The sequence below is a fragment of the Notothenia rossii genome (assembly GCF_949606895.1).
Source record: "Notothenia rossii genome assembly, chromosome: 10".
In the NCBI taxonomy this organism is placed as follows: domain Eukaryota; kingdom Metazoa; phylum Chordata; class Actinopteri; order Perciformes; family Nototheniidae; genus Notothenia; species Notothenia rossii.
In genome coordinates this window covers 55373375-55391338 of record NC_136908.1, presented here as the reverse complement: position 1 = coordinate 55391338, position 17964 = coordinate 55373375, and the positions used below count along the sequence as shown (strand labels likewise).

The 17964-nt window shown below is 44.6% G+C and overlaps 1 protein-coding gene across 1 annotated transcript in view; it reads right to left on the bottom strand.

The window, feature by feature from the left end:
- The window catches only part of sox5 (SRY-box transcription factor 5), an 81263-nt gene that overhangs the window by 60076 nt on the left and 3223 nt on the right, over window positions 1–17964 (bottom strand). The window contains exons 2-3 of the mRNA XM_079655684.1: window positions 9547–9742; window positions 1658–1880 (exon numbers count right to left, since the gene is read on the bottom strand). Of these exons, the coding sequence (XP_079511810.1) occupies window positions 1658–1880; window positions 9547–9742 (419 nt within the window). The remainder of the gene's footprint in view (window positions 1–1657; window positions 1881–9546; window positions 9743–17964) is intronic.

The following is a 17964-nucleotide window of genomic DNA, read 5'->3' as shown; positions in this document are numbered from 1 at the left end:
GTGTGTTGGGTCTGGAGGCGCTGGGGCCTTTTGTTAGCGCGTTTCATTTAAACGTAGGGCAGATAATGCTCGCGGTTGGTTTGGATGCCGCACCACTGTGGCACTCCGCTAATGGGGTCTGTGAAGACACTGCTCTCCCTCTCCTTCACTCTACTCCTCCTCCTCCTCCTTCCTTTACATCTCCCTCCCTCCCTCTCTCTCTCTCTCTCTGTGTCTGCGCTGGCTAACTCCATAAAGGTCCATTATTGCTTTTTTTCCCCCCGTGCAGCCAGTTCACGAGGTCCAGTGAATCAGCGGACAACCCAAAACACACCTCAATTACAGCTCAGCTCGACAAACAACCTACTTTTTCTTTTTTGTTGTAACATGTGCCACAACAGGCCTCTCTATTCAAAGGAGTAAAAACAAGCAGACGGCGAGAGTTTCGACCGCTTTGAAAGCCTTATAGAGGAGTCTGGAAAATAAGGTTAGCACATCGCAGCTTGAAATGAAAGCCTGTTGATGTACTGTCTGGAACACACACCGACACATGAACACTCAAAAGACAAACACACACTGCTCTGCTGCACTGTTCTTTCACCTTTTGGGCATGGTGTCGTACAGGCTGCCTACAGTTCAGAGCTGTTTGAATAGAAAGCCCAGGCACAGCAGTGGTGGATTTAGAAGCAAGAGAAAAGTATTTATGAAAATATTTAGTTTTTATAACATACACCTGCCATAAAGGGCTAAACCTTATTTGGGATCAGATCTTTTTAGTTTGGTCGGTTTTCAAACTTTCAGACACTTTGGACCAATGAAAACCTCTGGTCTGCTTTCGCTTCAAGGGGGCCTTTAATTCCCATTTTCACAGTTTTACTTTTTCTCTTGGTTTTTTTTACAACATGTTTACATCATTTTTCTCTTGCTGTCTCACACAGACCTCCCTTTGTTGCCCACGAAATTCATATCCACCAATGTTATTTATATAATCCCATTAGAAGGACACCTGTCTGTAATCTCTTTATCACATTATCACTATCACATGCATTTCACAGTGACTTAAGCCCCTCTTTATCTGCCCAATGAGAAATTAGAGATGGCCACGGGCTAATTATATCTCTTGACTCCAAACTGTTAGCCCAAGGCTAAATGTGTGAATGAAATGTCGGGGCTAATTGAGCTAAGCTATGTAGCCCTGAGCAAAGAATCTGGTTTAGTGTCTTCAATCGTTTGTCTCTTCCTTTATCTGAGGGCTGAGACGGTGTAATCCCAAAGGTTACAAAGGTAGCAGGTAAGGTGCGTTAAACAATCCCTGGTCATTCAGAGGAAAGGTAATGCGAGTGAACGAAAGGTTTCAGGCCTCTGGCTTTTCACACACTCACATGCATGCACACATCTTATTTGTCAAGTTGTGGTAGATATGCAAAGCGTGGTGGACAATAGGCGCTAACAGCTGATGCTGTCTGTCTGTGTGCTGGGAAACAAAGGCTCGCCTCTCGTCTGAATGTGTGTGGGTTCATAACAGAGCATGAGAGCGATAGAGAGAAAGCAAGACAGAGAAGAAGAAGAAGAGAGAAAGGACAACAGAGTGTGATAAAAGAGTGGCTCAGAGCCAGGGAGACGGCGGGAGCAGCAGATCACACATCTGGCCGCACAAGCGTCCCCTTTCATCACTGACCTTCTGGCTCGTTCTTGATCAGCTCCTCCATCTTGCGCTGCTTCAGTGTGTCCACAACGTCTGCCAGGCTGCCCTTGCGTCTCTCTGGGGTCCCGAGGGTACCTGTGGCTAAGCTTCCGTCGCTGCAGGGCCGCCCACCTCCTCCACCATCCTCTTTGCCTGGTGAGGTAGCATTGTGCTGGGGGTAAGGACTCAAAGAGCTCCGCTTAGTGCCGTCCTGCTCCTGAAAGGTAAGGAGGAGAGAAGACATCAATGACTCAAAATGGACCAAAACTTGAAGACGGAAATAAACAAAATGAGAGAGAGATAAATGAGAAGGAGGTGGAGAAGGAGCTGGCAAACACCCTTCATTATCACCTACACCAATCTTCCCTTTATTCTCTCCATCTCCCCTTCTCATAGCTCAGTGCAACTGTCATCCCCGGCCAGTTATCTCAAGTTAGGGCACATGTCTTCTTCTTTCTACCCCTCACATCCTGGGGAATCTGCATTTGACTGACTTGGAGGTACTTGACAGAAGGAGCACATGAAACAAAAGCAAAAGACTCCGCACTCTCTCAGAGTCGCACTAACTCTTCATTACAAAGACTCCAACGGCTGGGCTTTGAGGGACGTCCAACGCAATTGTACCCGATCCCAAGCCTCAACGCTGCGCCGCTTTTGTCCTACGATTCGTGACAATTAATGCTGAGAATGCAACTCCATCAAACAAAACACAAAGCTTTGGAGAGGTGTCAAATCATTTACATAAATCCATGAAAGAAGTGACAAAAAACAATCAGCACGACTGATACAAAGTATAATATATACAGCTCAAAGTAAAGCAACTTTTGCCAAGCTGTCGTGATGAATAATTTTCAAAACTGTCTTGTATCTTAAGTCTATGCAGTCTTTACCAAGTTGAATGACCTTTGGAAATCACATTTGTCTTTTAAAGTTTGAACAAAACCAATACACATTTGAATCCTTAATTCCTAATTTAGAAAACTGCAGTTTTTAAGGTTTACTCAAGGAAAGTACGAGCTTCAGTCTATACATTTAAGGTGTGAAGATAAGAGCACTGGGATAAGACTTTCTCAAAATTATTGTAATGTGTTTTTAAAGAGGCCATATTATGCAAATGTTCAGGTTTCATATTTGTTTTGTGTGACATGTTTTGGAGGGGGAGTGTGTGGGAGAGAAACTCCCTCAGGTCTGAACTTTGGGATTTAATCCTTTGCATACCATTTACATGCACATAAACCATAATAGGGGCCCTTCACGAAATTCTAGTTAAGTAAATACACAAGTTTTCATTTACTTGTTTTGAAAACCAGACGTAAAAGTTGTCTGGAGTGTATCCTTTAGTTTCTATCATCTTTTAAACAAAGAGTTCAACAGTAAGAAAGAGAGCTCTTGACAGCCGCTGACTCGTAAGTAACTTCCAGATTCTTAATCTTTGACCTAATGAAACCTGTGTTTGTTTGGATAGCGCTTGTGATCAACGTAATGCCGGCTAAGCCCAATTAATAGTGACACTGAGAAGGAGGATGTTGTCAGCATAGGAAAGGAACACACACACTACCTGCTTGTCACACACACACCTGTGTAGGTTCTGTATAGGTGCTCTAACACTCGGCATCCTCACACACACACACACACACACACACACACACACACACACACACACACACACACACACACACACACACACACACACACACACACACACACACACACACACACAGGTGTTTTAAAGGTGTGTGTAGTGCTCTTTAATGACAGAAAACAAGTGAGTCAGTCTGTCAGCTCAGCTGTTCGTAGACGGGAGGGTCAATGGTCCACAGGGTTAATCTTTGGCTAATCGCACGACAATATGGTGCACGCCACCAGACACACGCACATATACACACTTCTGTCTGTGTGGTACATAACAGCTGTAATAATGGCATTATAGTGTATTAAGACAGAGATAGTTGTATTAATCATTAACTCGCAGGCAGCTGGTGGAAGTGGAATTTAAAACTGAGGTCACAGTCCACGATGAGGTCATCTCCACCTCAGACACTCTTTTGTTTCTCTCAGAAAAGAAAAGGAAAAACTTCCCAATCTTTCAAATGATTCCTCTGTGTTTTTATTGAGAGAATAAAGCCAGGCAGAAGCTTTCAATATTGACGACGCTTTCATTGTCAGTGGCCAAACACTATGTGAGGGGTACAGCAGACCATTATCACTTTTCATTTTATACACTTGACTGACTCCCTTCTCTTAGGCGCCGTGTGTTTCCACGCTCTGAATAAGTCAGCACGCTCAATAATTCACTAATTCTTCCCTCCGTGGGTTTGCACATGCATTGTAATTGAGGGACAGAGTGTGACAGCGATGATATGGCTGTAACCAGTTGTGTATATGCAGTATATGACGCGGTGATGAGGCTTTAAAACAGACGCTGCTGAGGCTCTAACACTCGGCCTGAGGGCTGAGCTGCGATACTGTCCCGTGATTCTAAAGCGCTGAAAGACTTTACTCTTCTCCACGCAGCGCCTGACCAAGTGATGGCCCGACCTGCTCCTGTCTCTGCTTCATTTCTTGCTCTCCTGTTCTTCAGATTAGGGAAATTCAGACTTCAAATGAGCGGCTTTGTGATTACGAGTTGCATCAGCGCCGGCACGACATGCAAATGTAACGAGACAGAGAAGGAGTGTAAGTGGGTAGAAGTCAAAGGAAAAGAAAGGAGAGAGAGGCGATGTTATTAGAGGAAATGAGCGAGAGAGTTGACATAGAGAGACACACGGAGAAAGGGAGAGAGGAAGGCAGGCATCTTGAAGGCAGCGGTCACACCTGTCACATCCCATTTATCTAATCCAGCGCCTACTTAAAACAGCCGCACTCTTTCTTTCGAGAGAGATGTCGCGCAAACAAAACAAACAGAACAAAAATACGGTGGGGGGGAGACGGAGAGAGAAATGGGGGGGGGGGGGGGGGTGGAGTCAGAGGGGTGAGGGATTCTTTTTTTTGAAAAAATCTGCCAGAGAGATGTCATCTCACTGCGTCCAACAATGAAGGTCATTTCCCAATCAAGAGGAATTAGCAGGGGGCCGTGGCTTCTTCAAAGATCTTGTAAATTAGGGCCCATGACATTATTTATGTGTGAAGTCAGACAGACAGCCTTATCCCGGAGGCAACTTAAATGGCTTATGATTTACAACCCCCCCCCCCCATCAAACCTCCCAGCATATAATCCATGTGCCCTGCTGACACTCTTACCCCGGCTATTCTGCAAAGTCCAAGACAGAGGGATCAGAAAGACAGGAGAGATCCTCTATTGTAAGCGGATGTCACTCACTGCTTTGACACGGGCTGCAAAACTTTTTCTCATCAACATGCATTTATTCACCAGTACAAACAGAAATCCTGGATACTGTAAACGTTCGTGCCCTCCACCCTGTGCATGCGGTTGATCAGGTTTTTTTTTTTTTGCCATTTCTGTGTGTACATGTGTGACACTGTGAGTGCAAATAGCCTGTAGGTGTGTGTGTGTGTTTATGTGCGAGTGCCTGCATATATGTATTTATATGCACTGGATGTGGCAGGCTGGCAGTGTGGGCGGTTCTGCCTTTAGTTTGCAGATGTCAATTCTCTTCCAAAATGACTGGAACAAAGTAAAAATTGCGCCTCACTCTCTTTATCCTTTTACTGCCTCTGCAATGGAACCGAATTAAACAACTTTTGTCTTCTTAAGCTCATCTGTGAGGGGTGGTTGGTTTAAAAACACATAACTCATGCCAAAAAAGAGAGAGGGGGGGAATCAAATGATGTTTTTTTTTTCCTACAGCCAGCACAGATGCTGCTGTTAATGTTCTTCTTTTTCAAATTCTTCCCTTCCTTCTCTGTTGAGACTCTATTTCTTCCTCTCCTTCTATCTCTACTCTCATAGCCTGACATGTCTCGGGCTGTGCAAGGTGTATGTGTGGGAAAACAATATTTGATGCTTGGCGCGTCGTTGTGGATCAAGGCATGGACAATGTGGCAGTAGGAAGAGCTGGAAACAGCTGCTCAACTGAAATACTCGCACACAAATACACATCTAGAGAATGTCACTGATCACTCCTGCAGGGGGGTAAGGACTTAGCTCCACTGCCAGAGCTGCCAATCTCCACCACATGCACTTAACACACCTCCGATTACACTGCCAGACACACACACATGTAGCAAATCCCTTTACATGCCATGGCTAAACACAGACACTGTCAGTTTTGACTCCGATGTCCCTCAGGCTGGGACAAGCGAAAAAAAACACACATCCTCCTGTTCCAACAATATGGTGGAGCTTTTCCCCAAAAATAGATAGCCTTTTTTTTTTTAAACGTGGTATATTAAACAAAAAAATGTGTATTGTCCACGAATGACACACCTGCTCTTTCCTTATCCAAAAACCAACATGCAGCTGTATTTTCTCTATTTTAAATAGCAGTTTGGCGAAAATGCACGCCAATATATTTTACCACGACCCCTCGCTGTTGACAGGCAAGCGTGTGTTGATTCATTAGTGCATCACTGGCATGTGAAATTAAGTGTGACCACTGTGTCTCAAGACTGCTCAATGACTGTGTTAAATCTGTCAAATTCACATATATACACACACACACACACACACACACACACACACACACACACACACACACACACACACACACACACACACACACACACACACACACACACACACACACACACACACACACACACACACACACACACACACAATATCACACATACAAATGACAAAAAAAAGAGGGGAAGAGAGGGCTCGTGGAGGAAAAATGAATAAGAAATAATGCCTGATGAAATATCTTTATAGTTTTCAATCATGGCGAGTATCTCGCCTATAAATGAAATAATGAGTGTTTGTGCATTAACACATTCATGAGAGAAGATGCTTGCCTCTGTATGATGTGAAAACAATTTTTTTCGTCAAGGATTTGCCAAACACAAACATAAAAGACTTAAAAGAAATCACGCAAGAAGGATATTTTTAAATGCACGCGCATCACCAATTAAATGCACCTTTTTAAGGTCATCCATTATTTTCAGAACTGTTTCAGAAAATATCCATCTGTGATTACTTTTTGTATCACAACTGGATTCTGTGTTGATTGGCTGACCTCACTGAACTACCACTAAAATCCTTCCCATCAGGCATTTGAACTGAACTATTATCAGCCAATCAGGGTCCAGCAGCACGGCGAGAGCTTCACATTCGATAAAAAGCCCATTTAGACAAACTACATTCATTCGCAAACCATTATGAAAACATTATTCTCATGTGGAGCCAGGGTTCGTACAAAAACAACATTTGAAAAAAGAGAATAATGTGGCACTTTCAGCTTTACATTTTTTTGAAAGTGCTGTTTTTTATTCTGTGTGTGTGTGGCAGCTGCAGCAGGCAGGTAGAGCGGCAGGCGGGATGAAGAGGTCAGTGTGTGGCTGAGCGCTTCTCCTCCGCCGTGTTAATTTACTATGACAAGATAAAGCTGTAATCTCGTCTACCCCCCCTCTTTCTCCTCACGCTCTCTCCCCGCTGCCTCACTTCCAAGTCAACCGGTCGCAGATGAGCCATTTACTTCCCCCTATTACTTTACGACAATTGCCCTGGGAGAGATCCCCACCCCACTTCCTCAGAGTCCCACCGACACCCCCGCCAAGCTGTAAATCTCCCCTCTCCATTTCTCTTCATCCACTTTTCACTGACAGTCAGCGGCAAAGGGATTGGCACTGTAACCCCTCCCCCCACCCAAAAATATAACGTAACACACATTTTACAACATGCCAAGCAGGCAGTCGGATAAGCCCCCGGTCCACCTGCTAAACACACACACCACTTTATTAGTCACATCAGCTATTATGCTATGTATGCTCCCCACACACACACAGACACACACACACACACATCAAAGCTGTGACCCTTCTGCTGTCAAGTAATGGACTAGAAAATAAGTTGTGTATGATTCATCATATAGTTCAAGAGGGGTCTCTTAATAATGTCCTTAGGAAAGCCAGTGATAGGGCCAATCTTTTTTTAAATATTAATAATACTTATGCTTGTAATTTGTTTGATTTAATTACATTTCAGTATAAATATAAAGATATATTTAAACAAACAAAGGAATAATCCAATACCTGTCCTGAACAACAAAAGATAATACTGTGTGTGTGTGTGTGTGTGTGTGTGTGTGTGTGTGTGTGTGTGTGTGTGTGTGTGTGTGTGTGTGTGTGTGTGTGTGTGTGTGTGTGTGTGTGTGTGTGTGTGTGTGTGTGTGTGTGTGTGTGTGTGTGTGTGTGTGTGTGTGTGTGTGTGTGTGTGTGTGTGTGTGTGTGTGTGTGTGTGTGTGTGTGTGTGTGTGTGTGTGTGTGTGTGTGTGTGTGTGTGTGTGTGTGTGTGTTTGTCCCAGGACTTTGGTTTACAGTGGGCACCAGCAGCCACACATGCAGAGTCCACAGTGGGCGGGGCCTGACAGATAATCAGAGGGCTAATTAGAGAATTAGCTTCCATTACGGCTCCTAAGCACTGTTTCATTGTTTTACAGCATACAGGGCTTTTATCATCAGCATGGGGGAAAGGTCGACGGTGGTTATCAAAACACCGCTGTGACAAGGTGTGTATCAAGATCAGGGCCCAGGGGAAGCTGAGACAGTAAATTGCACACTGTAACTGTAAGTTAATTATTATAAATGTGGGTACAAACAGATTTTAAATAAGTCCCTTAACAGACACCCTTAAATGTTAATGACATATTCTCGGGGTGGGGAGTCCACATTTTGTTGCGCAAACTTGATTTAAAAAAACAAAATAATTCATACACGTAATACCCTATTGAGTCACATCCTCACACTGTACTGAACATGCATTGTAAATCGCGCCGCATGTATAGAATGTGGAATAAGCCCGGATACAGCGAGGCCTAGCTCATATTTAACATGAATCACGGAAAGATGCAATTCAACTGTACAAATACACACACAGATGCACTTACACACACAGCGCCATACATCCAGCACCACCACACAAAATGACTCACTGCAATGCCTCACTTTTTGCAGTCACACAACTGTGCATCAATCGGGCTCAAGGCGAAGGCTGGTGGCGCGCTCGTAAAAGCAAAAACACGTGTGCACCAAAACAGTAGCCTTGAACCGTCATTTTTTCCCGTTTTCTGAATAAATATCAACATTTCTGCCTCTGTAGAAATCTCACTCTATTCAGTTCTGAATCACCCAATATATATATTGTTATTGTTGATTAAGTTGTTTTGTATTGGGGTTTAAAAGTTGAATCTTAGTAGCTAATAGAGAAGTAAACAACATACCAAAGATATGATTCCAGACTGTATAAGCCTTCATTTTGAAGATATTTCTGGGCTACCACTGCCATTATTTAAGTGCCAGTGTTGAAAGGAGGAGACAGAGGGAATGAATGAAAAGCAATAAAATGCTTTTACTTTAAACACCATTTCAGAAGACACTAAATAAAAAATGTCAATGATGTTGAATTCTCGCTAAATAAGTCTAACTAAATATTTTTTTTGTTTTAGAGTTATAGCTCACAAAATGTTTATGGCGGATGTACACAATAATGATTATAATGCCAAGTCAAAAACTTGAGCGTCACCTTTTAAAGCTTTCATCTGTTTATATTATGGCAAAATGGCCGCATTAAAAGTTTGCCGACTTGGCTTGTAGCAGTTCCAGTTTGCAGTGTTGCCATGGATATACAGTCATTTATTATTGGATGACTTAGACACTGAAGGACACTTAGAAACGCACAATTTCTCAATCCTGCTCCAGTCCACCAGCATCAACAGGTGGGTGCTTCCACAACACAATAAGCAAAAGAGGCTCGCTGTCCTTACCATGTTGGGGGGGCTGTCCAAGTTGCGGTTGTGAGGCGAACGAGGGGACACCTTGCCGCAGTAGGAGGCCAGGGGTAGGTGGATGACACCGCCCAGTCCCTCGCTATCCTCATCCTCCATTCGCTGTCTGCTGGTTGCCATGGTTACCTCTCCATCTGTCCCCCCATATGGAGAGGCTGGTCGCTTGGAAGACATCCTGGAAAAACAAGGGAGATAGAAAGACAGAGGGAGAAGGAAAAACAAGAGTGAGCAATATTCAAAGGGTGATATAATGGCTTGACGTCTGGAGTTATATGATGGACGTTTCTGTGGATAAGACTAGTTCCTGGAACCTCCTGGATAGCCTGATCCAACTTGAAATCTACTTTGCTGTGTGTTTACTGTTAAATAACCTAGCATGAAGACATATTTCCCCCAGCAAGTATACAACACATTCATTCAACCATTCTCTTTCCTCTGGATTTGATTTTGTGAATGTCTAAAAAGTTTGTTCAGTGGACACAGCTCTCAAAGTGAAAGTCCAGACAATGTCCCCTCAGTCAGTCCGTGAGTATCCAGCTTTCTGGCAGACCTTCAAACACACTCTCAGGTCTTACAGTATGTTTACCACGGGGGCCATTCAACGTTCACATTTCCAAAAGACGGGGCCATTACTGCAAATGGAGCCCGCTTGCACTGGCATTGTGGAGGAAATGACCATGTCTTGACAATAGGCTTTTCAGAGAGAGAGAGAGAGAGAGAGACACACAGAGTGGGAAAGAGTAGAGAAATAAGAGGGAGAGAGTGAGAGCAGTATATGCACGGTGGCAATAATTTGTGTTTATGAAAACCTTCGGACAATGGGAGAACCGGAGGAAAATAGCTAGCAACGCGAAGGCCCCGCTGTTTGCATTTGTTACCATGGCTTTGTTCCCTTGAAAAGAAAGAAAGAATATAAAGCCACATCTATTAGGTGAACTCTGTCTCTCACAAGGTACATTTGCCTCCCTGTACTTCAGCTGAATAGGGATGCAGTGACTATGCAGCAATAATAGAATTTAATGTGGTTCTCAGCATCGCCTGAGTGCTTTCAGATGCACTTGTCAGCCTTGAAGGCAGTGCGACTATGACCCTGGGTAATAGGCTGCTAAAGCTCAGTCGCACAGAGTGTGACAGGGATGGGGGCGTGGAGGGGCCTGTGAAAACTTGAGGGGATGGTTGAGTAATGGGACGCGGTAAAAAAACGGCGGAATAAGCAACAGGCGTTTGGCTCTCGTAGTCCGCTCATTTGTTTTCTCCGTTAAATTTAACAAGCTGTTTTCTGCTCATTCTCTCCTTCACCTACTCCATCATATCTTCATCCTACATCTATACCTCGCCTGTGTCTGATTGGCTCTTCCTCTCCAGCCTTGCCCTCTCAAATTCTTCCCCGCTCGTCTCCGGTAAACTGATTACACTCTTGACTCTATTGGATTTCCTCTGGACTGTACATCTGGCATTGTTCCTCGGAGCAGCCCTGCCACTAATTCATTGCTTATTTACCTTATGACAGTGGAAGGGTAAACGATATTGAGTGCTGCTCACCGGAGGCGATGAGGAGAGCGCCACGCTAGGAAACGCAACATGCGCCCTTATCACATCACGGGAAGGATACAGTAAAAATCAAATAATCTCCACTTCAGAGATACCAGAGAAAACTCTTCACCACACTGATGTAATTTCATTACCTTTAATTGTTTTCGTTAGAGTTTGCCTGCAAGAGTCATAGAACTCACAGATAACCTAATAATTGAAACCAATTTACAAATTGGTGTTATCATTTGCATATTGCTGAGAACCTTTTTATCTAAAAATGTGAAGTTTTCAGAAACACAGATCACAGATGTTGCAGGTTTTTATAGATTGTATGATTATATCCACTTATAGGGAGCCCTTAATTACCTTTGAAGTTCATCAGGAAAATCACCATTACAGAGACATAGAGCTTTGGCTATTCAATCAAATTGAGCAAAACAACGATCTTTAATAACCGTATTGAACTCTTTGGTTAAGGTTATAATAATCCAATTCTATCTGTCACAAATATGCTGACAGAATACAAATCCAGTAACAACCACACATACATATCTGCTTTATCTGTTGCTCCTGGACGCTGTATCTCTGTGGACTTGCTCAGCAAGAACTGAGGCCATAAATGACCAGTAAAGAGTTTGTCATTCTTTCTATGACAAAAGATTGAGGAGATAAAACCGCTCACTGGTATGATTAAATCATATCAGACCGGAATTGACATTTATGATGCTTGCGTTACAATGACTTAGGAGAAATAAGTGTGTGTGTGCACGAGGATCTGTTGTTCCACACACCATCCAATAAGAGCGGGGGGTCCAGCTGTACAAACTGCAGGGCTTTGAGCCACGCATTACACACACACACACACATATGTGCACATACATAGAACAGAGGCCCTAACACTGCAGGTCTGTCTTCATCCCCGCCTGTTTACTTTGCCGCCTTTCACTCTCTCACACTGAGGCCTTTTGTTTCAGACGCACACACACCTCCCCTTGTGTCCTGTGCACACCTCTGCCTGCCCATAACCCCCCCACACAGACCTGGGGTGAGCTCTGAACCCTCTCTCCTCACTAATGTCGCACTTTGGCTCAGCTGCATAAGCATCCATGTGCATGTGAGGATTTGTAGTTTCATTTTTTTACAATTTTATAATCCGTCATTTAAACACAGGAGCCACACGGACATATCTATATTGACAGAGAGTCTGTAGACAAGAGTAGTTACACATTAACACAGAAAAACAACGCGCGTAACAAAAAACTCTGCGGGCCAAAGCACTTTTCTCTCAGTGGAAAACATTTCATCATGCTTTTTGCCCCTTTTCTTTTTCCTTTATACCTCCTCTCTTCTTCACGCCCGTCCACCCCTCCCGTACTTCGCTACTTCTTTCTAGGTGGGTGTCTATGAATGGGGAGGCCGTTCACAGCTCCTCTCCGGCTATGAAATCCCCCTCTCCCTCCCGTTCGCCTTTGAAGTCGAATTACTAAACAATTGGGCACGGCGGGTGTGCAAGTTACGCCGGCTACTTCATTTCAAGTTTGGCAGGCCTGTCATGTCGCTGGAGACCTGGAGGTTACCTGGAGGAAGCTGCTTGAAAGCGCAAAACGATGCAAGGATTAAGACAAATTTGGTTTTGTTAAGTAGATAAATTGTCTGTATCGTCCAGGTCAGAATATTAGCATAATTTTACCCCGTCCAACAACTCAAATCAAACCAAACACAGTCATTAACACACTAAAAACACACACACATGCTGCTAGCCTTTTCCACAAAGCAGCACTGAAGTTATATTTCAAATGACATAACACAAGCGCAACAATATGGCAGTATATATATTTTTTTACAAATAAAAAAAACATATTTCTAATGTGCTGTTTATCTCTTCTGACCCCCAAACTGTCACTCCTCTTGCAGGAAGTACACACACACATAACTGTGCACACGGTAAGAGCGCTAAGCTGAGATTAGAGCGCCACTTCCCCTTGGCTTTTGATGATTAGCGGCTCCTCAGTTAAGTCCCTCTCATATCACATATGTCCACTGCAGCTAAGTCACTAATCGGACAGCGACGCACGTCCATTAACGGGCCGAATAATCGCCGTGGACGGTGGTTAACCGTCTCCTGGCCTTGGCTTACTGTGATCAACGCTTCTATTTCATGTTGGCACGCCAGCAGCGGAAAGTTTACTCACACGCAAGCATCTTTAAATACAGGCCGCGAGCTTATGAACACGCGAGAGAAGCCGCTCGCACACACACTTAAATCTGCTGAATTTAGCAAAATGGGGGCAAAGATTAGTTTCAGCTTTATTGAAGAGTGAGAAAAAAGACAAAGCAGCCTATCGCAGAAATGTCCCCGTATAACACACACACACACACACACACACACACACACACACACACACACACACACACACACACACACACACACACACACACACACACACACACACACACACACACACACACACACACACACACACACACACACACACACACACACACACACACACACACACACACACACACACACACACAAATGCACGGCATTCTCGCACTTTGTGTCTGGCTGCTAACATAATCATGGTGCTAACTGCTCTTGTTAACTCCTCTACTCAGAACAAGCTTTCAGGGAGCGTGGGAGCCTCCTCTGGAGAATTCCACAGTAAAGTGTGTGTGCTTCTGCATATGTGTGTGTGTGTGTGCTCAGCCTCTCTGTAAATTACAACCCATTATTTCAACCACCACAAAAACACACGGTCAGTCGAATCTATCTACAGTAAAACGAGCACGTCGGCTAATTCCAAAGTGCTGTCAGGAGTCAAAGTGACATTTGTGTTTGTCTCCCCCCCCCCCCCCCCCCGCCACCTTGTGCTGCTAAGAACTGGCTGCCTGTCACTCAGGTGCAGGTGTGGCGTGGAAATGTGAGCTATCTTTGAAATTGTTCTCCGAGGGAGTGGAAGGGCATATCAAAATAGTTGAGCGGAATGTGCCTTTTAGATAAGGCACCCAGGGCGTTTTGCCTCGGAGGAGCCGACCGCAACATTTACATCTCGATGACACCTCAGGCGGGAATTTAAACAAATGTTTCCCCCCTGCGCCGCGCGATCACTCGCTTTATTGCCACCGTTTTTTCTCCCCATCTCTCGCTGCATTTGCTCTTCCTTGTCTCAGCTTTCAAAACGATTTCTCCTTCTCTCTCCGTCACACACTCTTGAACTTATTTTAACATCGTCTGTCCTCCTGCTCTTGCCTCTCTCTCTCTCTCACTCTCCCCCGGTTTTGTCTTACTTACTGTTCCCTCTTTACACAATCAGCTGTTTGTAAGAATGTCTCTCCATCTCTCCTCGCCTCCCCTCCCTCCCTCCCTCCCTCCCTCCCTCCCTCCCTCCTTTCCCTACTTCTCTGTGCAGACTCTTAAGGATATTGCCTAATATCTATTTATAGGCTGTCCTTTTGAACAGTGGGAAGAGTGGGGCAGCAACACAGAGGGAAGGCTGAGATGGAGGGACACAGATTAAGAAAGGGAGGACCCGGAGGAGGGGTCAATGATATTCCATTTTCCTTTAGTCTGGCTATGTTTGGTTTATACATTTTTCCAAGCATGGCATTTTGTTGATATACTGAGTGTGGAAAAAAGCTGAAACAAATGTCCAGAGTGCAAAGGCACATTTAAAAAGCATCTCTAAAGATGTTTTCACATGCAGCGTAGCATCGTAAAGTGAAAAATGTTCTGCTTGTTAGTATTAGGGGTGTTAAACGCTGGATTTCCCCTGATGACTTTCTCCACTGTAAGCGGGAGAAAATGGGAACACAGCTCCTGCCTGTATATGCTCTCTCAAACACACACACACACACACACACACACACACACACACACACACACACACACACACACACACACACACACACACACACACACACACACACACACACACACACACACACACACACACACACACACACACACACACACACACACACACACACACACACACACACACACACACACACACACACACACACACACACACAAAGCATCCTCTGTGAGGTGCCCTAAATCGGTGGCCGACAGCCCAAACCCTGTTTCCTGTCCAGCTTAACCACAAAAGGCAATAACACACAACTTAATGTCACCGCTGTTAATCACACACACACGCTGGAGAGTTGGTCATGTGTTGTGTATGTGTATCTGTGTGTGTGTGTGTGTGTGTAAAAAGACATTGGCCAACTCATGTGGCCTCTGGGACTACCTCTCTCTCTTTTTCTTTCTGTCTCTCTCGTCCACTCAGAGCTTTAGTCACCAGCGAAGCATCGCTCTTCATACTTTCCTCGTCATCTTTTCAGCTTTTTTCCCTCTTTAAAACCATTTCGATGTCTTTAATCTGAGTCACCCGAGTACGTGAACAACACTGACATTTTAGAACAGAGCAAAGATGAAGGACAGAGGGGGAAAAAAGGATATACTGTTTCAACCTACTTATCTAATTATCTATCTATCTATCTGGTTTGTTGTCATCTGCTTAAGGCTTAGGGAAGACAGCTCGTGGGAAATTCTCGAGTGTTGCTTTAGAAGAAGAGAGGCAGAAGGAGAGAGTTGGGGCGGGGGGGGGCAGCGGAAAAGTGCATCCGGTGGACGGCGGCCCCGCTCCCCTGGTGTTTTGCGAGGGGAAGACGCTGCATAATGTTTATTGAGCGAGGGACAGTGTTTTTCCATTGTTGTGCCGGACCACTATTTGCGCTGCGTTTGTTAAGCAATCCATAAAGGAGTCGCAACATTTGTCTCACTGTCAAAGACTTGGTCTGCCCCTGTGAACCAGACACACACACACACACACACACACACACACACACACACACACACACACACACACACACACACACACACACACATACACACACACACACACACACACACACACACACACACACACACACACACACACACACACACACACACACACACACACACACACACACACACACACACACACACACACACACACACACACACACACACACACAAACTCATTCTCTCACATAAATGACAACACACAAATACTCTCACACACACTCCCAGCTGGCCTTTCTTTTCGTCCCGCACTTTGAAACTCTCCCACCTCTCAGCCCAAATGGTCTCCTACTTTTTCCTCTCCAACACCCCCCACCCCCCACCCCCCCCATGTCTCCCTCTCTCTCCCACTCTATCTTCTCTCTGCCTCCCTCACTACCTGCAAAGACAGAGCTTTCATTGTAGCGCACTGGGAGAGGGCTCCGAGCCTCCAACACACTGTCTCCTATTGTGGATTGGAAGGATGGCAAGTGTGTGTGTGTGTGTGTGTGTGTGCGTGTGTGGGAGAGAGAGAGAGAAAGAGGGGGAGCAATAGAGTGGGATTAGTGAAGAACAACAGAAACAAGAAGAGATGGAGAGAGAGAAAGAGGTATGTGAAGTGTTAAACCCTGGATAAAAACACACAGACGTTTTCCTGCTCTGTTGACAATGCAATACCTTGACCTGACCTTTGACCCCTTCCCCATGACCCCATGTCATATGATCAGTCTCTAGTTAGCCTGCAGGGATACCTCCGTGTGTCTGTCTGTTTACCACACAAGCACACACATGTTCTCCTAAGACTCCATCACTCTCTCCCGTTTACCCCCCCCTCCATAAACAACAACAACAACAACAAATGCGGCCAAATAGTCCCCCTCCCTTTCTTCTATTGGCTATCAGAGAGGGTCAGCTGATCGCACCGGGGTGGGAGAAAAAGGGGAGGGTGGGAGTGTGCTGAGAGAAGGGAGGAAGTGGGGGAGGAGGTGTGGAGGGGGGGGGGGGATTTAGCATTCTCCTCTGGTATTTTTCTGTCTGTCGTTCCTTTCTTTCCTTTTCTTTCTTTTTGCCCCCCTCTCGCTCCTTGGATGGAGACACGGTTATCAAGGCTCTCTGGGGACAGACAATATGGCCCAGACAATGGCCTCCAGTCCGAGGAGGTGGTGGGAGAGAGAGGGGGGAGAGAGTGAGGGGGAGAGAGAGGGAGGCCGGGACAGGGCCACAGGGGAAGAGAGGGGCAGAATGGCGCATTAGTTTGCAGAGCACGGACACTCTACTCAATTACTCCAGTCGCTCTTTCTCTCTCTTTCACAGACACACACATTCTCTCTTTTTGCGAACACACACACACACACACACACACACACACACACACACACACACACACACACACACACACACACACACACACACACACACACACACACACACACACACACACACACACACACACACACACACACACACACACACACACACACACACACACACACACACACACACACACACACACACACCACTTTAATTTAAATGAAGAACAGAGAAACACTGGAAGCCGCACTGCTCACTTAAATTAGAAATACGTTTTTATCATAAGTCACAAGATGTGTCCTCTTAAACTGACCATAACTCTGAAATGAACAATCTGTAATAACTAAAATACGTAGGAATAAACATCAGTGGTAGAAACTTAGTTAAAGTTGAAAACACACATTTAAAAAAAAAAAATGAATTTCAATTACCAGTCACCATCTTGAGGGAAAATTGTTACTTTTGTAAAACGATCTTCAGCACAATATTCTAAACATTAACACAAGTAAAAGTATGGCATTATTCACAAAATGCTGCACTTAAGGTGCTTTAATAACTGAATATTAATACGTGGGCAATAATGTGTACGCTGCATTTTGTGAGACAATTTTTAACTACTTTGTATTTTTGATGGTCTGTTAAATCTAAAATGATAAATCTTATTTTTACAGATTATTGAGAATAGCTCAAGTTGATTTAGCAAATAATTCTAGCTACATAAT